This window comes from Harpia harpyja, chromosome 16, assembly GCF_026419915.1.
Source record: "Harpia harpyja isolate bHarHar1 chromosome 16, bHarHar1 primary haplotype, whole genome shotgun sequence".
Lineage (NCBI taxonomy): Eukaryota > Metazoa > Chordata > Aves > Accipitriformes > Accipitridae > Harpia > Harpia harpyja.
The window spans coordinates 3380034-3404058 of record NC_068955.1 but is presented as its reverse complement, the minus strand read 5'-3'; the positions used below and the strand labels follow the sequence as shown (position 1 = coordinate 3404058).

At 47.8% G+C, this 24025-nt stretch overlaps 2 protein-coding genes and 3 non-coding genes across 6 annotated transcripts; all 5 read left to right on the top strand.

Moving 5' to 3' along the window:
• Positions 1 to 3907: 3907 nt before the first annotated feature.
• Positions 3908 to 18647, top strand: PABPC4 (poly(A) binding protein cytoplasmic 4). Of its 2 annotated transcripts, XM_052811430.1 has the most exons (16): positions 3912 to 4028; positions 4546 to 4985; positions 11041 to 11234; positions 11550 to 11665; positions 12142 to 12281; positions 12530 to 12624; positions 13238 to 13375; positions 13974 to 14069; positions 14581 to 14853; positions 15122 to 15209; positions 15383 to 15502; positions 16076 to 16203; positions 16857 to 16950; positions 17072 to 17202; positions 17291 to 17390; positions 18300 to 18647. In XM_052811430.1, exons 2-15 carry the CDS (start codon positions 4793 to 4795, stop codon positions 17375 to 17377), a joined length of 1893 nt encoding a protein of 630 aa, XP_052667390.1. In that variant the 5' UTR covers positions 3912 to 4028; positions 4546 to 4792; the 3' UTR covers positions 17378 to 17390; positions 18300 to 18647. The 2 variants fall into 2 exon arrangements, with proteins under 2 accessions (XP_052667391.1, XP_052667390.1); XM_052811431.1 differs by lacking the exon at positions 15383 to 15502 and having other exon boundaries at positions 3908 to 4985.
• LOC128153168 (small nucleolar RNA SNORA55) lies at positions 13694 to 13825 on the top strand. The gene has a single exon (XR_008238864.1). It is a non-coding gene; the product is annotated as a small nucleolar RNA SNORA55 (small nucleolar RNA).
• LOC128153165 (small nucleolar RNA SNORA55) lies at positions 14350 to 14482 on the top strand. The gene has a single exon (XR_008238861.1). It is a non-coding gene; the product is annotated as a small nucleolar RNA SNORA55 (small nucleolar RNA).
• LOC128153166 (small nucleolar RNA SNORA55) lies at positions 15638 to 15766 on the top strand. Its single transcript, XR_008238862.1, has one exon. It is a non-coding gene; the product is annotated as a small nucleolar RNA SNORA55 (small nucleolar RNA).
• A 1336-nt stretch (positions 18648 to 19983) lies between the features above and the next one.
• PPIE (peptidylprolyl isomerase E) lies at positions 19984 to 23889 on the top strand. Its single transcript, XM_052811459.1, has 10 exons — positions 19984 to 20063; positions 20139 to 20237; positions 20464 to 20507; positions 21163 to 21189; positions 21387 to 21468; positions 22075 to 22175; positions 22304 to 22427; positions 22511 to 22696; positions 23279 to 23421; positions 23514 to 23889. Exons 1-10 carry the CDS (start codon positions 20033 to 20035, stop codon positions 23580 to 23582), a joined length of 906 nt encoding a protein of 301 aa, XP_052667419.1. The 5' UTR covers positions 19984 to 20032; the 3' UTR covers positions 23583 to 23889.
• The last annotated feature ends 136 nt before the right edge of the window (positions 23890 to 24025 follow it).

Here is a 24025-nt window from a genome sequence, read left to right as displayed (position 1 = left end):
TAATCCAGCCTGCTTGGATGACTGTTAGTCTTGCAGCAGGTGAGCTTTTGTTCCTGAAAAGCTTCAAAAAAGGTGAGATGCAGCTTGTAAGGTAACATCCCTCCTGGTTGTTTTATAGCTGCTGCTCTTGGTAACTCTGGTCCCATGACTTTTTACTTTGCAAACCACTATGTGAGTCAAAATCAGCCGGATAGTCAGCAGTGCTTGCCCTGAGACTGGCAATAATCCGTGGCTTGAGAACAAATAATTTCATTTATCTACCAGCATCCACAAAAATGTCAGGGAACAAATCAGGTCCAGCAGAGCCTTGCAGCCAGACGCCAAGGGCTCGCCTTGGTCTCCTGACCCTTTGCAAGCAGGACCAGAATAACCCCTGCTGCATCTTGCTGTCGGGAAATGCTTTGGACTAAACAAAGAGCCACAGCTGAGAGCTTGTCTCTGTTTTGAGGAAAGGACCAGTAAATGATCCTTCTCGTGAAAGATGCTGGGAGAATTTTCTGGGGAATGGTGGGAATTCGACTTCCTTTCCCATAACTCCTTCTCGCTCCAAAACGCCTTTCAAAACCGCCCATAAATCCCTGCCTTAAGTGCTGTGTTGGGAATTGCTGGAAGGGAGCAACTGCAGCTGTGATGGAGTAATGCAGCATCCGTCTGGAAGCAGAGAGAGACTTCAAGAGCAATAATAGGGCTATTGATGACGGGTCATCCCGCTGGTGCCTGGGCTGCCCCGACCCGGCTGGAGGCGGCGGTGGGAGCTCAGTGCTCTGGTGTGGCCTCGGCCAGAGAGAGGAACCAAATTACCCTCTGTGGGAGGCAGGCATACAAACCAGCCCCGCGGGCTACAGTGGTAAAACAAAACAGAGACAGTGAAAAAAAAACCACTTCCTGATCTCTGCTGATCAAACAGGAGCCGGAGCGGGTGGGAGGGCATCGGTTCAGGCCCGTGGGGTTTTCTCCCCACAGCAACATGGTGATTAGAGCAGTAGCCCGGGACTGGAGCTTCATTTTTTTTCCCAGGGTTTTCTTTAGCCTAAACGTCTCCTCTAACACATCCTGGCAACTTTTGATCTACCCCTGTAGGGGAAATCCCCGGACTCTCCGCACACTCTCTTCATCCTTGTTCTTCAGGCAAAAAATCATAATGAAGAGGCCTATGGGAACGCGTGGGCTGCGTTCGGCGCAGTCCGGCTGGGGTTGCTTGGTGGCATACAGTGGTGTTAAAAACACCGCTCCCACTCCGACAGCGGCGAGGCTGGAATAAAACAGGGTCCTGATGAACGAGCTTTTGCCTGCTACTTGGAGGGGGCAAGGGCACTTCCAGGTTGCGGGAGATTTGCTATGCAGCAGGTGCTCTAGCAGCGAGCGACTCCTGCTCTCCCAAATTCCCCTGCATGAAAAATGTTCCTTATCTCAGTCCTGCCTTGCTTGCCTTGGGTGAAATGCTCTCCCTCCCGCACTTTTGCGTTTTTCCACTTGCAGTGCAATCCCGGCCTGCCCTCTGCTGGTAAAATCCCAAAGCTAAGGAAGAGAAATCCTAAACTAAGGTCAGCATTTGGTTGAAAACTTGCCATCCGTGTTGAAAAATGGATGATCTTTTAATGATGACCATCAGTGACTGAGATACCGCTCAGACACACGGTAGCAGAGCAGCTTGGGAGGCCTCGGGGTGACAGGTCTCACACTAGCGTCATCGATGGGAATGGACTGGCGAGACGAAGACATTAAAAGATGTAACCTTTGCTCCAGGCACTGCTGAAGGTCTTGAGAAGGTGAACTGGGAGGATCTTGGGCCTCGGTGGTCACCAGGAGCAGCTGCACTTGTGTGTTGAGGGTACCAAGAGCAGTGGGGTCCCTGGGGCAGTTTTGGGCCCCTGTGGGCAGAGGGTACCCCCAGCCCGTCAGTTCGTGTCAGGAGTGAAAAGGACCAAGGAGGACACAGGACTGTAGTTGTCTGCATGGTGTCCCCTGGGAGGGGAGGGAAATGTCAGTAAGTATGTTTCAAATAAAAGCCATTCTCAGTGTAGCCACAGTGGCTGCTTGCAGCCAAAGGGCATTTTATATGGAAACATGTTCTTCGAGCTCTACTGTGTTTTGACTTTAGCTGTTAGAGTGGGAGCCATGCCGAACTCCTTCCACAGCAAGACGCTTGTCTCAGACCGTGGTTTCCCAGCTGAGGAGATACCGGGCTGCAGAGGACTGAGCTGCGAAACAGCAGTGGGCGCTGGGCGTGATCCCACCAGTGTGTACCAGTGCTGCCTCCCAGCACCACCGGCTGTTGGGAGGAAGATGATGAGCTCGGGAGGAAGATGATGAGCTCAGGTGGAAGATGATTTGTGTCTTTAGAAAATAATCTGGGCTGAAAATATTGCAAAATATTACAATTTACTTTGCTGTTGTTACCTTTTATTCTGCTACTCTTGACTATTCCACTGTAATGAAGGGATAGGTATCATATCCCTTTTTTATGATAACATCATATTCCACTTTTAAAGCAAATTAAAGGCAATGTAAAGTAGAATTGAAAAGTCACAGCAGACCAGCCACCAGCCTCTGTAGACTTAGTCCCCCTTAACAGGACATCCATGGTGCCTGAAGGTCACTGATGAATCACTGAATCCTGCGCTGCTGTGTCCTCACGGTCTGCTGAAGATGCTGGAAATAGATAATTACGGGTCTCCCCGGAGCTAAATCTCGTGAGCATGAAGCTGTGGGACAGTGGAGGGGGGTGAATCCTTCTCTTGTTCCAGCAGCTTTCTTCTGCATTCGGAGTTGTTCAACCCTCACCCTGGGAAGAGGGACTGACAGCTCGCTTCCACGGAGAGACGTTGAGGACCCTTGGTCCTGCTCCAAGGCGTCCCATGATGTGAGCTGGCACAGTGCCAGGGCTGCTGCAGGAACTCGCACTTATTTAAGGAAAAATTATGCTCTGGAGAGGAGGAGGCTGCGGGAATGGCTCCAGCTACGGCTGCTCCTCATCTCACCGGCAGTGACACCTCCAAAACAATAGCTTGGAGCAGTGAGAAAAAATTATCCCAGAGGAATTTTTCACTCTCCTGGTGCATTCCTTTGCTCGTCCTGCTCCTCGCCCCGATCCCAGCCCCCGGGCCCCTCATGTTTCATGGCAGGACTGAGCTGCCCCGCGAGACATCGGCATGCAGAGGATGGGGATGGGATGGAAAACAAGCCCAAGAACACCCTTCTGGGGGGTGTTGCTGTGGGTGTTTGTCCCCGCCAGCTGCCCGCAGAAGACCATTTTGCCCTAAATCTGGCCCGCCATCCCTGCGCGGGGAAAAGACTCTGGTGCCAGTTTTGCTGCCATGGGATCAGTACGTGGACTGAGCCGAGAGACTGCACAGCTGTCCTCCAAATGCCACCTGGGTGCCACTTCTCATGGCAACCACACAGATTTGAAGGATTAGGAAGCTGTTGCGCTTCTTTATTGGGTCGCTTGCTGGCTTGGCGGAGGTAGACATTCCTGGGAGGCGAGGGGTGGATGCTGTTGAGGAAAACCAGGTCTCGCTGAGGAGCAGCGAGGGGCGGTGAGCGCCTGGCAGCGTGGCACGCGTTCATCGTGAGGGGCCAGAACCCCCCGGGGCGCTGGGGATTCCCGGCCCTGGGAGCAGCTCGGAAAAAAAATGGAGGCGCAGCCTGTCCTGGGGCATGTGAGGAAGCCGGAGCCAGGGCGACGGCGGGACAACCCTGAGGGGCCGTGGGGCCGCCACGTCCCCGATGAGGGTCGTCGACCGGCGACCCCCAAAATGGCGGGCGGGAGAACCGCGAGCCCCCTCAGCCGGGGCTGGCCCCGCCCCGCCTTCCCCTCGCCTCAGGCCGGGCGGGGCGGGGCGGTCCTCCCCCCCGCTGGAGTCGCTGCAGCGGGCGGCGGTGACGCGTCGGGCGCCGGGGGTCGCTCCCCGCCGGGCCTCGCCGCCTCCTCTCCGCGGCACGGCGGCCCGCTCACGCCGCCGCGGCGGCTATAAAGGGGGGCCCGCCGCCCGCCGCCCGCCTCTCCGCTCGCCGGGCCGCAGCGCGTGAGTCGGTGTCGGGCCCAGCGCCGCCCCGGGCCGGGACCGCAGGGCAGGGAGGGCACGGGAAAGCGCGGGGGCGCCGGGCGAGCGCGGCTCCGGCCCGCTCCCTTCCTGTCAGCCCGGCCGCCCCTCTCGGCGCTCAACCGCCGCCGCGTGTTATTTATTGCCCCGCTAGAGCCGATCTATTTTACGTGTATATATATATATAAAAAATATAAGCCTAGCAGAGGAGGTTTAATTTTAATAGAAAGGTTCGTATAAATATATACTACAGAGAGGATTATTTTCCCTAATTTTTTTTTTTTTTTTTACCTCAGAAAATCAAACGGCCTCCGCTCTGGAGAATTGGGGCTAAATTAGACTCTTAAAGCAAAATAAGGGACGTGGTTGTAGGGAGATCGAGGAGGGTTTTGCTCCAGCGCTGACGGGAGAAACTCTCAGGAGCCAGCGTATGAATTTTGGCTTCAGATCCGAGCCCCGCTCTCCTGGAGGCTTAACTTTGTTTTTTTCTGATTTCCAGGCCTCTCCTCCCCCCTCAGCTGCTCTCTGTCCTGGGGCCTGGCGTGGCGGAGCAGCCGTCCCCGGTCACGGGCCTCCTGCCAGCCCCCCTCTCTCCCAAGCTGTTTCTGCAGGCTCCTGCTTAGTGAGGCTTTTAAATAAGGTTTTGAGTTTCCCCCCAGATTAAATATTTACGTAAAGCTTGACTTAAAGAAACCCCAAGAATAAAACCCTCTTAGTTCTCGGTGGGAGCACGTGCTGGGTGGAAGATGAACACGGCTGCCAGCAGTTACCCGATGGCATCGCTGTACGTGGGTGACCTGCACCCCGATGTCACCGAGGCCATGCTCTACGAGAAGTTCAGCCCCGCTGGGCCTGTTCTCTCCATTCGGGTCTGCAGGGATATGATCACCCGTCGGTCCCTCGGGTATGCCTATGTCAACTTCCAGCAGCCAGCAGATGGTAAGTGACCTATACAACCACATCTATGGCTTTTTTTTCTTCACTTTTATTCACTTTTTTCCCCGCTAATCCGCACTGCTGTTGGTGTGTATTGCCATGTGGCTGTCCACCAAAATGTTAGTTACAGGGTAAGTAATCACTTGCTAGTGACTGAAGCTGGAATATTTGTTACTGCTTAGTGGCTACAAAATACTCTGCAAATGCACATGGTGGTAACATCTCTGATAGAGAGACCTCTTTCTCTCTTACTAATATTAAACTTTGGAGACTTGGGTTTGTTCCTCGCATTAAGAGAGTAATCTCCACTGTGTTCCCCGTGGTTCTCGTGTAGGTTTGGGCTATTTGTGTGGGTCTTTGTGCAGTCAGTCCTGGCAGAAAAAGTTGAGAGTAGTCAGCCCAGGTTGAATGTTCAGTTTGGCTGAGCATCTAGCAGCCCACCCCCTCCAATTTCCTATTTGGGAGATCTGGTGGACTGCAGGTTGCTGTGTTTGTGCAAGCAGCTGAATGGGTTTTCCAGTCTGGGAAGTGGTATTCTTGCATTAATGGGAAAGAAGATGTGCTGCTCAATGCATGAGAAACCAGGTTGTCTCACATGCAGAAGCCACATTGATTTGCTCTTGCCAGACTTTTTTTCATACTTTGATATAGTTCCTGCTCAAGTAGGTATTCCAGAGCTGAAGCAGCAGTAGCATGTGAAAGATGGGACAGAGGAGGTCATTTTGGAACATGTCTTTTCTGGAAGAAAAATGGGTCAGTGTATTCTGCCCTAGTTTTCAGAGCCTTTGCTTGACTGGTGCAAGTTTATTGCTCTGTGCTGGGATTTAGCAGTATCTATATGCAATAGAGACATCCAAATGATAGATGAGAGCAAACTTTTCCAGTGAATTTAGAATCAATTCACAACAGCACAGACTTCAGCAGCAAGTGAACTTTCCTTTAGTCTGTAGTAGGTTATTCTGCTTTACATTTTTACAGACAGCAGAGCGTGGTCTGTTTGCTGCACAGGGTAATATATTGACTTTGGATCAAAGTATTTGTTATGTAGAAAACAGAAACGTTACTACAAAATTGTATTCCTGCAAGCTAGCAGAGTTTCTGGGATTGAGCTCTTGGCTGGAATGTTTGGATTTTATGTAGTCTCTTGTGACTATGTGCCATCCTAGTTTCCATTCTCTCCCAGGTCAGAGTACCTTCTGCTCGTCCATTCCTTGGGATGTGGACTGATCTGATTGAGCACTTCTGATCCTTTCTCTTGCCAGGCTGATAAAAAGCTGGCTTGCACCCCAGTACATAATTTCTCGTTCTTGGAACTCTCAGAAGTGCTTTTTATGCAGGCTAAGCAATGTATTTGTTTTAAAATTTCTCAGTGAGAAGGGAAGAGCCTGACAGCCTGTGTATGTGGTCCTCTCCTGATGACCCTGTCTGTGCTTGACTCCCTCTTATAAAACCACCTTGGTATGTTCATGTGCTGTACAAGCAAGGGTACAGTCACTCAGGCTTACCTGCCTTTGTCTAAGCTATGATCTCATTTTGCAGGATAAGAGAAATAAAAACAAGAAGCAGAAATAAAGCCAAGAAGGAACTCAGAGCTCAGATTAGATAAATGTTGGGGAGGTGGGGTGCAAAAGACTAGAGATAAAGTTCCCTTAAAGTAGAGAAGACCTGTATAAGAAGTGTAGTTATGATGTTAAAAGGGAAGAGTGGCTAGTCACATGTGCTTGCTTTAGCAGAAAAGTTCTGCTCCTTATACAGATACAAAGGCCGGTGGCCTTCCAATATATTTCAAGGTAATCTTTTATGGTGATAAATAGGCAGGAATTTAGAGGGAGGTTGCATCATTCTGGGCTCCTGGTGAGGCAGCAGACATTTTAGGAAGTCCCAGTACTTCAAGTGACACTTTGACAAAGTAAGTGGTGTCTTGTTACTGGTAGATCTTAGAAGGTCAAGTGATTTAAACCTAATCATTGAGTTAATATTGGGAAGGAGAAATACTCAAATTCCTCCTGCCCTTGTGAAGAGATCTCTTCCGAAATGCTCCTAATTTCTTCTGTCTGGCAAACTGCAGTGTGTGTTACTTTGCATAAGTAAAAACAGCTGCTGTACGAAATGTAATGCAGCAAAACATAAACAGATAAAAGGTGAGCCCATTGGTGGTGTGTTGCAGTCTCTCTGAAACAAAGACCTGAATATGAAGAATATAATTTTTATTGTCAAATGCAGAAATCGGGATTGTTTTCAAGGTGGCAGTATACAGTACTGCCTGCATGAGGGCTTTCTGAGAGAAGGAGGGATCTGTATTTTCTTCCAGGAATGCATAATCAGAAATGCATTTGGACTTCATTTTACTAAATCTGTGAAAAGATGGGGGGTGTTCTGTAGCACTGTAGGAATCTGTTTTGATTTATGGGTGATAGTAGATGCTACAAAATACCACTTAATCAGGAAGCTTTGTGCTCTGAAAACTTTTAGGGAGGTTCTTGTGGACACATTGTTGGTATGCTTGAAGTGGTAGCAGGTATTAAAGAAGTTGATACATGATAGTTTGCATTTCCCTGGCACCTTTTGTGGAAGGATGAGTGCTTCGTAAATCTGAAGAAAATGTTTTAACTTTTCTGTGTGGTAAGTAGGACTCTGTCCTTATGGCTAGAGAAAGTCCACAGAGCAAGTCAAGTAGCCAGAACTCTTCCCCACTACGTGGGGCCACCAGGCGCTCACATTGTCACATCCTGAACATGCTCTGTACTTCCAGAGTTCCTGTGTCCAAATTGATTCAAAGCTTGCATTTTTCTTTACGTTTTTGTTAGCTAATGGAGTGATGCTTGACCCTGGAAGGAGTTACTTTCTGGACATGCATTGTCTAACTGGTAGTCTGCTGCAGAGGTTATTTTTAGTGGAAATAAGCTCTGCTGGTTTTGATTGCAGTTCTTTGGTGTAGTAACCAGTGAATGCTGAATACTGAATCTGTCATACTGTGATAGGCAGATTAAGGAAACACTTGAAAGTTCTGACTAGTTCAGGCTCAGCTGTGGTCGTTAATATTTATTCCTTTTGACTGTGAAGGGCAGAAAGAAAACAAACTTGTTTCATTTGAAAGAAAAGCTGAATTTCCTTTTTCATGTGTTCCTCATGCAGTTTAATTGCATTCCAGGGTTTCATTACACTGATAACAGTCATGATGTGACAACTCAGGTAATGAAGCAGAGAAACTTTAATATGGCTCTAGGGATAAGCTGTTCTGGAAGTACAGAGGGAACAGAACACTTCCCAAGCCAAGAAGGAACCCAGAGCTGGGTTAGATAAGCGTCGCTGAAGAAAGGTGTAGAAGAGTATAGATAAACTTTTTGTCTCTTCCTTAAAGAAGAGAAGGCAATGTAAGAGAAGACTTGTGTAACATAAATGCAGGTGTGTAGTTAAAAGGGAAGAGCGGTTACTTACCTATGCTTATTGCCAACAGCATTTTGTTCTAGCTTCAGCAATTAAGGGATTTAAGTCTTTTCTGTATGCAACCTCTCTTTTTAAAAAAAATAAGTGGTTAAATTTGTGCTATGTGCTTTTGTTGTTGGGTCTTTTTTGCTTAGTGATGTAAGCGAGAGTCCAGAGGTTTGCAGAGCAGCCATCTTTGCAGAATAAAACTCCTTGTGCAGAGTTTCTCATGGGTGAATCTTGGTGTGTGCATGTGGTTATCTGTCTTTATGCTGCTCAACCACAGCTGCTAATTCCAGCATTGTGTTAGCTCTGCATCAGGGAGCCTGTAGGGGAGATTAATTACTTTGAGGCCTAAGGCAAGCTGCAGGGAGTGTTCATATGCTTTCTCTATCCAGAAGGCTATGGAAGAGGAATGAAAAGGAAGCCTGAAAGAGGTTAAGAGTGTGTATAATGTTATACATGAGTTGCAGTTGAGTCTGCTGGAAGGATGACAGGAACCAGTGGGAGAGCAACAGATACAGGAACTGAAATGGCTGAAGCTTTGTGGCTTAAATAGCAGAAAACGAGAAGGTGTTTGCTCAGATTAAGGAAATGAATCAGATGTGCTTAGTCTGAGTCATTCACATAACTCATGCTGATCCTTTACAAGTTTTCTTAGATCCTGGTGTAATGTGATTGCATTTCCACCTGTGGGTATGGCAGACCTTCCTCAAATCAGAGAATCCATCTAGGCCTTTCTTATACCACTGCTCACAAGTGTCTCAGTGAATTTCAAGCAGAGTATAAATGGAGTGGAATACTAGCAAGCTATTGAAAGAGTAGTGCAATAGTATCTGCTTAAGTATATGCTTAGGAGGCTTGAAAGAACTGGGAGTAAGTTCATAACTAGTTTATACCTCAGTAGCTGCTGTGGAGCGTTTTGCAGTTCCCTCTGGTTGCATGCCACTGCTTCATCTGGTTGTCACCTTTCAGCAGGAGCCCTGTTTCTGCTGCAAATGGTATATACAACTAGTTTGTGTCCTTGCCAACACATGCTTCTGGAGGACCTTTCCCTGCTATTAATAAACACTGCCAAATTTGACAAGCTGGACCAAGTTGCCTGCTGAAGTGCCTACTAGGAATGGACTGCAGGAAGAACCTCAGTTGCATTGATTCAGAGTAGCAGCTGAGGAATCATTTTAGCATGGCAGTTAATTGCATTTAACACCTTTGACTAAACAGAGCTAGTAGAGTCCTAGCAAGTATAACTTTCCTCCTCAATTTTTTTTATTTTTTTCCTTTTTGCAAGCCTGACTACTTCAGGAAAGAAGTCCAGCAGAGCTTGTTTCCCAGCTGGGTGTATGTGTGAAGGACTGGGGAAAATAGTGATGGCACCACTTCAATTTAAAAAACAACACCACCACAAAACATTTCAAAGCACATGGAAAAATTCTGAGAAACTTCAAGCAGGAGTTGAAACTGACTTTGGTGGTAGGGAGTGCAGGAGATTTTTGTAGGCAATGTCCTACTGGAGTCCCTAGAGATAGTTCTGTGAAATGCCAGGTAGTTCCTCTGGCTGTGCTAGCAAAGTCACGTGAAGGAAGGTGTTCAAATTGGCATTTTCCTTGAATTTGCTGCTCCTGAAATCTACTCAGCACGTATCACTGGTTGAAGGTAGCCTGGAAGAACTGAGCCAAACAAATTTGGAAAACTTGGGTTCTGCCCTGTTAATATTCCTTGATTTTAATGCCTGTCTATCCCCCTCTTTCCTTGCTTCATGCTGGGAATTAACAGTCTTTTTTTTTTTTTCCTCTGTTCGCTCCATGCTGGGAGTGTTTTCTGGCGCAGAAGAGTCCCAAGCATCTCAATTTTATGAACAAGATCCTAATGTGTGTACGTAATGATCCTTTTAATACACCAGTAGGCAGCAGAAATAGAATCATGGAAGGGGGGGTTCAGTGTAGGTTAGAATGACAGTGCTGGGGTTTTAGAGTTTAGATAAACAATTCCCTGTTAATCAGATTGGATATATGGACTTTTTTCCAGAGTTTTGTCCACTCTTGCTGTCATCTTTAGATTGAGCAACTTGGGAATCATTTTTTGGCCACGTAAGTTACAGAGGCTGACTCGTGTCTTCTTCCCAGCCAGCCATGTGTTCGTGCACTTTTCCCCTGACCTGATAGGGAGATGATCCTTTTCTCTTAATAGAAATAAGTACGGGTAGATGTGAGCTTCATGAAAAGCAAACAAGCCAAACAGTCACTTTTGTTACTTCCCTTTTTTTCCCCAGGGTTTCCTGTATTTCCTTTCCTTCTTTGGGTGGAGCAATTTATCTTTATAATAATTAAGAATATAACTAATAAACTCCAGGAGTTTTGAGATTCATTTTGCTGTGGTGGTGAAAACATCAGTATAATGTAAATTTAAAATAGTCTATTAAACCTATTATATGCCTAAACCTGTCTAGTGACTGTGCTGCAAAGAGGTCCCTTGAGACATTAAGTTAAAAAGTCATTGGAATTGGTTGCCCATGATATTACCCCAGATGTCTCCATGAGCTGAGTAAAATTCAGAGAAAACGATCACCCACATGATGGAAACCTTTATTCTTTAACAAACCACAGAAATCTGTTCTTGACTTCTCTTGCAGCTGAGCGTGCTCTAGATACCATGAATTTTGATGTGATCAAAGGAAAACCCATTCGCATCATGTGGTCTCAGAGGGACCCCTCCTTGAGGAAGTCAGGGGTTGGGAATGTCTTCATTAAGAACCTGGACAAATCCATTGATAACAAGGCACTTTATGACACATTCTCAGCGTTTGGGAATATTTTGTCCTGCAAGGTGAGATGTGGTTACTTTGTCCAATTCTGTTATAGCGGTGACATGATCAGACATGTCCAGCGTAGGAAGCGAAAGGGCCACCTTTCACCAAGTGAGGAGTGAAGTCTCTAAAAGGCAGAGTTGACCAAAAGGTCAGGGATTGCTGAAGTTGTGTCAGATTTGGTCATGAAGTGCGCAAGTCTGAAACACAGATACTGTCTTCCTAGTGTTGACCCTTGGCAGTAGCCTATTTTCTTGTGCTGGCCTTGTGTCTGAGTGTGACAGAGGAGAAAACATGTTGAGAGCTGACATTTTGTTTTCCTTTCCCATATCTAGGTGGTGTGTGATGAGAATGGCTCTAAGGGCTACGCATTTGTGCACTTTGAGACCCAGGATGCTGCAGATAGAGCCATCGAGAAGATGAACGGCATGCTGCTAAACGACCGCAAAGTGTGAGTGTCACAGCCAGAAGCAGCAACGATCGCATGAACCGTGATGCATCTCGGTATTAACAGGGACACACAAGGCACTGGTTCTCCTGGCCCAAGCCTTGGCCTGCTACCTCTCCACTACAGGGCTGGTGAGTGACCCTGCCCAAGCCATGGCCTGCTACCCCTCCATTACAGGGCTGGTGGGTTTCCCTAACCAAGCCTTGATTTGCTACCTCTTTGCTAGTGGGCTGGGGTGGGTTTCTGTGGCCAATACTCTCTCCACTGCAGAGCTGGGTGGGCATCTTTGGCCGACCATAGGACAGGTGATTTTTCTGGTTGGTCTGTGGCCTGTTTGTCCTTCTGTTCTGCTGTCACCCTTTCTTGTCCCCGTTCCCAGCTTCTACTACACACTCATTTTTTGCCTTGCTGCAAGTCACACATTGTTTTTCCACTCTTGAAAACGAGCTGCTCATGGGGATTTTCATTCTTTCTTACAGATTTGTTGGGAGATTCAAGTCTCGTAAAGAGCGGGAGGCTGAGTTGGGAGCCAAGGCAAAGGAATTCACCAATGTTTATATTAAAAACTTTGGGGATGACATGGATGATGAAAGACTAAAGGAGCTCTTCAGCAAATATGGTAAATACAGAAACACTTGTAATGAGGCTGTGAATTTCATGACCCATGGTAGTTTAACAGTTTACCTGGGTCACTTTGAGGCTGAGGAATACAAAGAGTTGAGGTGTGGGTAGTAGTTGTGCCAAATATTGGACAGGAGGCAGAGACTGACCAGCAGGTGAGAGAGCGCGAGCTGGGGCTATTATACGGAGTTTAATAGTCTTGAAATAGTTTTATGATATTTTACTAGCCCTGTGCTTTGGTAACAGGTAAAACTCTGAGTGTTAAAGTGATGACAGACCCCACCGGAAAATCCAAAGGCTTTGGCTTTGTAAGCTTTGAAAAGCATGAAGATGCTAACAAGGTATGACCAATTTTTATGCTGCTTGGGTATCTTCAGAGAAGAAAAACTTACTTGGTTTATCATAGGAGCCTGTTACTAAAATGAGAGAAGACTCTGCCTCAGGCATAACCTTTTCTAGATGTGTGAAAGTGGAAACCTTTTGCACCTCACTAGCTTGACGTTCAAGGGTAACTTGGCATTTCTCCAAATTACTAGATCCACACAGAATGCAGTGGTATAATCAAGAATGTTAATTGCTGAAGAAATACTACAATGCAGGGCTTAAGGAGGAGGGAGGTATCTGGAGTGAGAACATTGCTTAGAAATGGTCTTCTCTAAGTAGTATGCTAGTTAAAATTTGGCCTTGATTGCAAGAAGGGGTGGGGATAAATTCACAAGTTGCTGTTTGTCCAGCACTTAGAGTGGTGGTGTCAGCATGGTCTCTCCCGATAACTTCAGTTTGTCTTTAGTTAGCCATTGTTACACGGAAGTGGCACAAAGGTAATGCGGCAGCCTTGGTTTATTGGCTAACAGGCAGGGGTACAATGTGAGCTTGGAACAGTCCTGTTCTTAACAGGATCAGGTGCTGTCTCGCTTCAGCAGTTGACAGTTTCCTCTTGAACCCTCTGTCCAGGCAGTAGAAGAAATGAATGGAAAGGATATCAATGGGAAAATGGTATTTGTAGGCCGAGCACAGAAGAAGGTCGAGCGCCAGGCAGAGCTGAAACGGAAGTTTGAACAGCTAAAACAGGAGAGACTCAGCCGGTACCAGGTGAATAGTCTATTCTCTTAATGAATTTAAGCACCATTTTCAGTCTATTGGCAGACTTGAAAGGAGTTGACAAAGTAATCCGTCATTGTCCGATAAGATATCCTGGGAGTTAAAATGTAAAGGTGACTCCTTGGTATTTGGGGGCAAAGGGGGCATCAGGGCGCATAGTCTTGGCAATGAATGTTTAGGAGGACATAAGAAAACAGTCGTGCAGTCTCCTTTATTTTCGGATGGGGATACCTAGAAGGATGGTAAGAGACAGCATAACCCTATACTGTTGTCTCTCTAATTTATGGCAAAACTGGGTCACGTCAGATGACATCTGAATCTTTCCCACTCCTTGTGATACAGTGCTGACTGGAGACATGCGATGCCACAGGAAAGCAGAGGAAATCCAGACAAGCTCCCTTTCACCACAGTGGGACTTGTCTCTACGCCTTTGCAACATTTATCGCCTTCAGCTTTGGGTGGTATGAAAGGAACATTATGCTAAATTAAGAGTTTTCAGACACGTTGCAGCTCTGGCAGATGGATGCTAACAGTCAAGGTGCTCAAGATTTTCTTTGTTATGAATGTCTTATTGTTCTCTCCCTTCTAGGGTGTTAACCTATACATTAAAAACCTAGATGACACTATAGATGATGAAAAACTGAGGAAGGAGTTCTCACCTTTTGGGTCGATAACAAGTGCCAAGGTATTGTGGGGTTTGGGAGTATTTGGATTTTAAAGCCTGAAGAAGGAGCTGTTATCGACATGGGATTGAAGAGCAGTTCTTATATCCCTGGTCGTTGTGGTCCTGAGAACATCTGGACTAGTAAATACACAGATTTCTTTGGGTCTCTGTGGGATTTTACTGAAAACTTACTTGTTTCATTCCCTCATGAAAAGAGGGAGGCAGGAAGTGGCAAACATGCTTGTTTGAGGTGACTGCCAATAAGCATGAAATGGCATTTCCCTATGTGTGTTTAGAGGCTGCACCAAATCTTTCCCATTCCTTACTGTGCAGTGTGGGCCTGGGGACACATGGTGCTTACAGAAAAGCAGAGTAAATCCAGACAGGTGACTTCTCATTCACCGAGTACCTGTCTCTACACCTCTGCAACAGTTATGTCCTACCTGCCTGAAATCTGACATTGAAAAAAAATATGGATTCTTAGGCTAAGTTCTTTTACTGGTACTCCACTAGCAATTGATCTTTGCTGCAGGTGATGCTGGAAGATGGACGGAGCAAAGGGTTTGGCTTTGTCTGCTTTTCCTCTCCAGAGGAAGCTACGAAAGCTGTGACAGAGATGAATGGGCGAATTGTGGGCTCAAAGCCGTTGTATGTTGCACTTGCACAAAGGAAAGAGGAGCGAAAGGCCCATCTAACTAATCAGTATATGCAGCGCATTGCTGGGATGAGAGCCTTGCCTGCCAACACAATCATTAATCAGTTCCAGCCTGCTGCTGGGGGATATTTCATGCCTGCTGTGCCCCAGGTGAGCTGAGCTGGTGTTGTTTTTTTAACCTGTCTTGGAGCTTTGATGGCTCAGCTGTAGTAATCTCCTTGAGCCTTTCTTATGCCTATAAGCAAATAACTCCTAATGAGGGGTGCAGTCAGTGGAGTTAACTCTGTGACTTCCTGGCTGCCTGTTCTCTTAATGTGAATTGAGTGTTGAGTCCTGGCAACAACTGCCAAAACATGTTGTAAACAATGTTTGTTACTCACTTAGATGTTGCCTCTGAGCTTGTCTGATCTTTCTGCAGGCTCAGAGCAGACCCGCTTACTATGCACCCAATCAGATGACACAGATGAGACCCAACCCACGCTGGCAGCAAGGGGGAAGACCTCAAGGTGGGCACGCTAGAGACAATATTTTGGTTGTATGACCCTTTTGGCTCTACTTTCCAAGAAGAACAATGCATGCTTTCCTTTCCATGCACAACCCCAACCTGCTTCCTGTAGCTGACTGTCCTGACTTGCCAGTCGGTTCTGTTTTGAGGATTTCCCCTCATTTCTTCCATTAGGCTTCCAGGGAATGCCAAATGCCATGCGCCAGTCTGGACCACGGCCAGCACTGCGCCATCTGGCCCCTGCCGGCAATGCTCCGGCCTCTCGTGGCCTCCCTGCCGCTGCCCAGCGAGTTGGTAAGGTGTCTGCCTCCCAGGCTCTTCCCCTTGTCTGTGAGGGAGGAGGATGCTATTGAGACCTGACTTCTTACTTCCAAAGATGGTTGTCAGATACGGATAACCAAAGGCCACCTGGAGCAAGGGGCAGAGACAGCACCTGAATCTTTCCTATTCCTTGCTGTGCAGTGCGGGTCTGGGGACAGTTGGTGCTACAGCACAGCACTGGAAATCCAGATGGGTTTCCACTGGTTTGGAACTCATCTCTACACCTCTGCAACATCTACCACTCTCAAAAAAAAAAAAAAAAAAAAAGGCTGTGTAGGATATGGATATTGTTCTCAGAGTAGAGCATCCAAATTAATTTTATTCCAGTGAATAGCTAGAAAATACCTTAATGCAAGATGTGGAATCCATGGTTTAGTTTTAGGGAGAATAGCCCCTTCCTGAAGTAGCCAGTTGTGTTTTGGAGACCAGTTTCTAAAGAAGTATTACTGTGCAGAGTATAGTTTGAATTCAGCTGTTAATATCAGACATCCCAACTTGCTTGCATGTTGCTACAGGTGTTTGTAATTCTGTTCTCTTCTTTTGCAGGCGTTGGCACTGCAGCGCAGAATTTAGCTCCTCGTCCGCCTGTAGCTGCCCCTGCTCCCAGAGCGGTTCCTCCTTATAAATATGCCTCAAGTGTCCGCAGCCCACACCCAGCTGTACAGCCTTTGCAGGTAACACAAGGGTCTGGGCTGTGAAGTCCCTGCAGTTACTGCAGTCCAACAGGTTTTACATGCAACTGAAGTGTTTTTACAGAAACTTCAAGCAACTTTTATAACCCAGACAGGCATCATAATTTGGAATTTAAAAACCTGGCAGTTGTACCTTTGCCAGGGGCAACCTGGTTGGTTTATCTGTCTTGTACTTGCAAGCCCTTTTTTACCCAGATTTGCTGTAAGGATCTTTTTCTTGGTTCTTTGCTTGCCCGTTTTGCAACCATTCATTCTCTCACCTCTTTGCCGTGTCCTCACTAGGGTATCACTGAAAGCACAGTTTGCTTCTCCCACAAACCTCTGTGTTGTAAAAAAAGCAGGCGTGGATGTTGCTCTTTCTCAATTGCAATATTTGTCTCACAATGTTTGATCCAGTTTTTGTAAGATATTTACAGTGCCTGTGTGTGACATTATGGGCTTTTGAGTTCAGGACTTGGAGGGAGCATGTTTGTGAACTAAGGGCACCTTATCTGTCCTTTTCTGAAACTTAAGTCTCCTGTAGGCTTGACAAAGATTGTGTTTTGGAAGGAGGGAATATCTTATTATTGTCTCTAAATATGAAGCAATCAGCCTAGTATCTATTTCAGAACCCTCATGTCTGCCCTTCTATATAGGCACCTCAGCCTGCAGTACATGTGCAGGGACAGGAACCACTAACGGCCTCCATGCTGGCTGCTGCCCCTCCCCAGGAGCAGAAACAGATGCTGGGTAAGTGAAATTCCAGTCCTTACAGACTGCATTTTACTTTGGAAATCCCCTCAGGTTTCAAAGATGACTTTTTAATTGAAACTCGGCTGTCTGAACTCCTTTTTTTTTTTTTTTTCCCCAGGGGAACGTTTGTTCCCTCTGATTCAAGCTATGCACCCCAGCCTTGCAGGCAAGATCACAGGAATGCTGCTAGAGATTGACAACTCAGAGCTGCTGCACATGCTCGAGTCTCCCGAGTCCCTCCGGTCAAAGGTAAACTGGCTTGTTCCTTTAGATGGGGTGGATTGTGGGAGGCTTTGGTCAAGAGAGCAGGTCTCACTAGATAACTTGTCTCCCCGAGGTGGAGGAGGCCGTTGCGGTGTTGCAGGCTCACCAAGCCAAGAAAGAAGCTGCCCAGAAGGTGGGCGTGGTTGCTGCTACCTCTTAAACCAGGAAGACTGGTGAGTGTCTTGGTCCTTAGCTTCAGTTAAAAGCTTCCAGAATCGGAGTAAATAAAGCATGATTGTTAGTGAATGCAGCCAGCCTGGAGGCCCCTGTAGGTCTGCACGCAGCGCTTGTCTGATTTCAGTCTACTCTTTAAAAAAACAAAACAAACAAACAAAGCCCCCTAAGGTAGTTTCTTCCAACGGAATCCTTATTGTAGAAGCTTTACAAATATTCTTCAGAAATCTTACTTTAATTAAGCACCAGAAAGATGGTGCACAAGTCCCTGAAGTGTTCCTAGCAGTTGACATGTCAAGGAAGGAATAATGTATTGAGATGAGTCTTGTGAAACTGCTAATCTGGGAAATAAAATGAGAGACACAAGATGCCCTAGTGACTTCGAGGCTAAATAGGCTGTTAATGCCCATTCCTTATCCTGACAATCGCCTGCCTACAGTATATATTAAAGCGCTGGTGTCAGGAATGTCATTTCTCTGCATGGGTCTCTCCAAGCAAATGCTGCCTCCTGTGTTTTGGAGCTGGCTCTTGTTCAACTTCTGAGTAAGGTTTTTGATTCTTTGAATGTCTCTTGTTTCTGATGATCCACTTTTTCTGTGGGTTGTCTGGAATTGATGTCTTCAGTACTTCTTGTGAAGCTGTTGTGGTCAGATGTCACAACTCATAATGGTGAAGAATGATGAGGGTTCTTAGGTTTTCATCCAGTGGCTCCAGTCACTGGCTTCTTTGCTAAAGAATTTGAGCTTGCTGTCAGATGATCAGAAATGGATATTATTCACAACTGCTGACAGCTTCTCTGTACCTTGCAAATTATATTGGAGTCCTTATGGCTTGTAATGCTGGGAAGTTCACCAGCCTGGAGCGAAGTGTGCTGTATGTAAGTTGTCTGTCTTCCTCTTTTCCTCTAGGATGCGAAGAAGCCAAATAGCCCCTTCATAGACATCAGCTCGAGATGTTTGAAGATTCTTTACTGTCCTGCAGATCTCAATGCCATGCATCATATCACATAGTTATATTGCATTTTGTAAATTAATCTTTAAGATCTTATTTAAAAAGCCGACTGAAGCTCTAGATTTCCAAAACCAGAATTGGGCTTGCAAGCTTTTCCTTTGTGGTCAGAACAGAGCTCCCCTTTGTGTCTTCTAAGGAGGACATTGAGGATTTTAGGTTGAAAGTATTTTGTGGGTTTGGTTTTAACTGAACAATCCAGTTTGGAAAGTCTGGAAAGCATTTATCAATAAAGGAATAAACTTTCACTGTGTTTGTCACCTTTTCTCTTTGTTTGATAAGAAAATGTGATACAGCTTAGTAAAATTAAACTGTGGGCAGTTGTCATATGATTGATACATTAAAATTGTGATTTAATTGAGTTATTCTGCCTGTTAATTTTGGACAATCACTGTTTTGAAGCAGCTGTGTTAAAATTACGCCACAAGCTGATTATGTTGGGTTTGGTTAGTGTCTGAATGGGTGATGACTGTAAGTGGTGATGTGGGTTTGGGAGGTATTTTTCAAGTGAAGTGTGGAAGGGGTTTGGCTCCCTGTTCATCGTCTGCTGGAGAGGAGAAGCTTTGCTGTTCTTTGTGTGTATTTCTATGTTTTCCTTCATGGTTGTGTTGCTATTTTATACTCTAAAGGGGGCTGCATTTTGACAGTGGGGTTGAATGCTTTGTAAACTATTTTGGGGGCTAAAAAGTGCAGTAATTCTGAAAGACTACAGCTAGCTAACACACCTTGTTTACCCTGAGTAAGGTTTTTGATTCTTTGAATGTCTCTTGTTTCTGATGATCCACTTTTCTGTGGGTTGTCTGGAATTGATGTCTTCAGTACTTCTTATGAAGCTGTTGTGGTCAGATGTCACAACTCAAAATGATGAAGAATGATGAGGGGTCTTAGGTTTTCATCCAGTGGCTCGAGTTGCTGGCTGCTTTGCTGCCAGATGATCAGAAATGATTAATTATTCACAAAAAAATTATTGATGAATTATTGAATAAATTATTATTATCCATTCCAGACAACCTACAGAAAAGTGGATCAGCAGAAGCAAGAGACATTCAAAGAATCAAAAACCTTACTCAGGGTAAACAAGGTGTGTTAGCTAGCTCTAGTCTTTCAGAATTACTGCACTTTTTAGCCCCCAAAATAGTTTACAAAAATTATTCACACCTGCTAACAGTTGTGAATGGGGGAACAGGCCTGCTCCATAGCGGAACTGAGGCTTAATTTGTGTTTGGAAAAGACTAGAAGCCGGTGGCTGGAGCGTCCCGGGAAAGCAGAAAGCATTTTTGGCTGTAAACGCTACTTTGCCCCTCTGTCCTTTTTTTTTTTTTTTTTTTTTTTTCCCTTGGCACTCAAATAAGCAAGAATCCCCCTTGAAAAAAAAGCCGTGCGGGGAGCCCAGCGCCCTTGTAGCACCTTGTGCCTGTTTCCAGAGCAGCCCGACGCCCGTGGGGCCCCGGCCCCGGTCCCGGCCCCGGTCCCGGCCCCGGTCCCGGCCCCGGTCCCGGCCCCGGTCCCGGCCCCGGTCCCGGCCCCGGTCCCGGCCCCGGTCCCGGCCCCGGCGGAGCGCAGCCCCGCGGAAGGGCGGTCGGTGGGGGCGGTCGGAGCCGCCGCGCTGTTCCGGGGCGGGCCGGGCGCTAAGATGGCGGCCACCAAGCGGGTGTTGTACGTAGGTGAGTGCCGGGGCCCGGGGGTTCCCCCGAGCGGGGCCGGGGTCCGCCGGCGGTAACGGCTGATCCGCCCCGCAGGCGGGCTGGCGGAGGAGGTGGACGAGAAGGTGCTTCACGCCGCCTTCATCCCCTTCGGGGACATCACCGACATCCAGATCCCGCTGGACTACGAGACGGGTGCGTGGGCCCGGGGGGGGACACACGGGACGGGACTCGGGGGTGGGCTGGGACCGGGAGCTGCCGCTGTCTGCCGTCGGAGCATCCCCTCGGGGGGGAGCGAGCTCTCCCGGGAGGTTTTCCCCGGGTGGGGTGGAGGGACGGGACGGGACCCGAAGGTTGCTGGGTCACCGTGGGACCGGTGTGTCTTTGCTGGCCGTGACCACTTGCTTCTCTCTCTCTCCAGAAAAGCACCGGGGATTCGCCTTCATTGAATTTGAGCTGGCAGAGGTGAGAAAGGGGCAAATAACTTGAGCCGCTCGGGCCCTCCTCGTCCTCCGCTGATGTTTTGGGGCTGGATCCTCTTCTCCTTGGAGACGGCAGTGTTGCAGCTGATGGAAGCAGGCGGGGGTTACCTGCCACAGCCTCGGATCGCTCTCTAGCAACTGGAGCTGCTGTTCTGCCGCTTTTCCCGTTTTCTTTTGGGCTTTTCCCAAGTTCCCGCTTTTCCCATTTTCTTTTGGGCCGAAGCACGGCCACTGCCAGCCTGCACTGCTCCCCTGCTGTCCCTGGAGCTCAGCAGCGGTGTGGGGGGTTCTTGGCTTCGTGGGGAGCACGGGCTGTCCTGTATTTACCTGCTTATAATTTCTCCTGGGCTTCATACAGGAGATCTCTCTCCTCCTCTCCCAAATATTGGTGTAAGTGATAAAGCACCATATGTAAAATGGATTGGTTGTGGGAAGATGAACCCCAGACGCTGGTTCAGATACAGCTCCTGCAAGATCCATCAGATTTTACAGCCCTGGGCTAGATGAGATTTAGGAAAACAGTCCTTTGGCAATCTTTTTTGCAACAAAATGCTGGGGCACATGTATGCTGAGCCTTGTTTTTAAAGGTAGAGAGAGAAGAAACAATAATAATGATTTTTCTTTTGCTTTTTTGGCAGGATGCAGCGGCAGCTATTGACAACATGGTACGGACCCTGTTCCCACTCGCCCGCGGAGATGCGTGGCTCTGCCGTCTTCCCAGCAGCATGGAGCGAGGCTCTGTGTGGCGTGGGCTACGTGGAGAAAGTGATCTCTGTTTTCCCCTGACCTCTGCAGGGATTTTGGGGGGCACAGTGATTTTTTACCTTTTGGTGGGCTTTGTTCTGCTTTTTTTCCTCTGCAGAACGAGTCTGAGCTCTTCGGCAGGACAATTCGTGTGAACTTGGCCAAACCAATGCGAATTAAAGAAGGATCATCCAGGCCTGGTGAGTTGGTGCCTGAGAGGGGAGAACATCCCCGTGGATGTTCAGAGCTTCGTGCATCTGCCTTTCTGCTTTCCCAGACCCTGAGGCAGAGACCTCTAGAGGCTCTGCCTCCCATTTCAGGATCTCGAGGATCTGAGCAGCATCCTAATAACCAAATAACCAAAAATATTCCCCAATTCCTTGGATGGCCACACTCTTAGCTGCACTTCTGATTGCCTTCATGCCCTCTGACAGAGGGCACAGCACACACAAACACACATGCCAGGCAAAATTACCCACACATCTGGCCACATCTGTAAAAGCAGATAGGGCCAAGGCCATGCTGAGCAATTGCCCTGCATGGGGGTAGTTGCAGCGAACAGGCTGAGTTTTCCATACTCAGTGATGTGTGGCACCTCTGGGGGGAAGAAGAGATGACTTTGTCCCTTATTTCCCCACACGCCGTGTCTTTTGGGGTAGGCTGCTGTCAGCCAAGCGCTCCCACGTCTCGGGTGCGATCCTGCTGGCAGCACTGTACAGTGCCCTGACCTGTACTGCCACGCGCATGCTCATGCGTGGCCCTTTGGTTTGGTTCCTGTGCTCTGACCCTTAATTTTGCCGTCGCAGTCTGGTCGGATGACGACTGGCTGAAGAAGTTTTCGGGGAAAACTTTGGAGGAGAACACAGAGGAAGGAGGAACAGAGGCCCCCAAAGCAGAGGTGCAGGAGGTAGGAAAAACAACCGGAGCCGTCTGTATCCTTGCTGTTGCGAAGGCTGAGAGAGCACGGGGCCAGCCATCTCTGGAGACAGAGCAGAGGAATGTCATCTCAACTTGCTTTTTTCTTTTCCTGCCCAGGGTGAGCCTCCTGCCAAGAAATCCCGCGTCAACCCTCAGGTTTACATGGACATCAAGATCGGAAACAAACCTGCGGGGCGGCTGCAGATCCTCCTCCGCTCAGATGTGGTGCCCATGACCGTAGGTGAGGAGAGGGTCAGTCTCCCCAGGGTGGTGGCTTCCAGCTGCGACGCAGCTCTCACCTCTCTCCCCCTTGCCCCTAAACAGAGAATTTCCGCTGCCTCTGCACCCACGAGAAAGGCTTCGGCTTCAAAGGGAGCAGCTTCCACCGCATCATCCCCCAGTTCATGTGCCAGGCCGGCGACTTCACCAACCACAACGGCACTGGAGGCAAATCCATCTATGGGAAGAAGTTTGATGATGAAAACTTCATTCTCAAACACACGGGGCCAGGTAGGCCCGTCTCCCCAGGCAGGGGCTGGAGAGCAAAATGGCTCAACATCATCTAGGGGCCACACTTGGGCTGTTTTCACCTAGATTGCGTTGATAGTAGCAGCCCTGAATGATAATCTACATTGGCCAAATGCTTCTGCGGTGTCAGACTGTTGCATATCACTGGCATTGAGCAAGCAGAGATGCATCGTTTGCTTTCCATCCACGGAGTGTTTATTTCCAGTATTACATAATGGAGAAAGAGTTTCAAAGCTGCTTTCCTGTTTGATTTTAAAGGAGGAATGTCACAGCGTGACTATGAAAAGCAGCAAAAAGCAAGCAGGTTTATCTTCCTACAAACAGCTTTTCTATTACTGCAACTAAAAATAGACGAGCAATCTTTACCCCTTTCCATCTTTCATGCTTGCAAGTGTTTCTCTCTTGACATGATTGGTTTCCAGTAGTTTCTGTGGAGTTTAATATTCAGAGGCTCTCCTAAAACTGGCAGTGTTTTGCAGGGCATGGGAATGGGTTTGGGTCAAAATCACATGCTGGAGCTCATTGCTCCTTCCCCAGCCGTAACACTGCACTTTTTGATCACAGGGCTGTTATCGATGGCAAACTCTGGCCCAAACACCAACGGCTCCCAGTTCTTCATCACTTGCGATAAAACAGACTGGCTAGATGGGAAGCACGTGGTGTTCGGGGAGGTGACGGAGGGCATGGACGTGGTGCGGCAGATCGAGGTAGGTGCCCAGCAGCAGGGCGGTCGGGGCAGAGCCGACCTTCCTGCCCTTGGACTTCATGGTTTTAATTCGTACTGCTCTTTTTCTCAAAGGCTCAGGGCACCAAAGACGGGAAACCGAAGCAGAAGGTGATTATCTCGGACTGTGGGGAGTGCCCGTGAGCTCAGCTCTTGGAAAGGGCTGGATGGGGTGAGCCTGGCCAGGAGGGGCCAGGGAACCAGCTGGGGTGGGAGAACCCCGCGACGCCCCAGCAGTGCCCAAGCTCCCGCGGCTTCTCTCGAAATTCCCTTGCAAAGCATGGTGTGAACGTGCCTGCGGACAGCGCTGCGGGGGGACTGACCCACCTGAGTATAAATCGCTTCTCAGCCTGCGCCATCCTGTGCTGCCCCGAGCAGGGCAGGGCCAGTTCTGCTGCTGTGCTCCGAAAGACTTTATGTTTGGTAAAAATAAACCCTAGTTTTAAAAATACTGAGGACCTACCCCTGGCTGTTGAATTCTCACCATGTGAGGATGGTCTTTGCTTTTGACCAAAGATGCTTTTTTTGTTGGTTTTTTTGCATTTGCCCTCATCTTCTCAAATCCAGTGCCTAAATCCTGGCTCCAG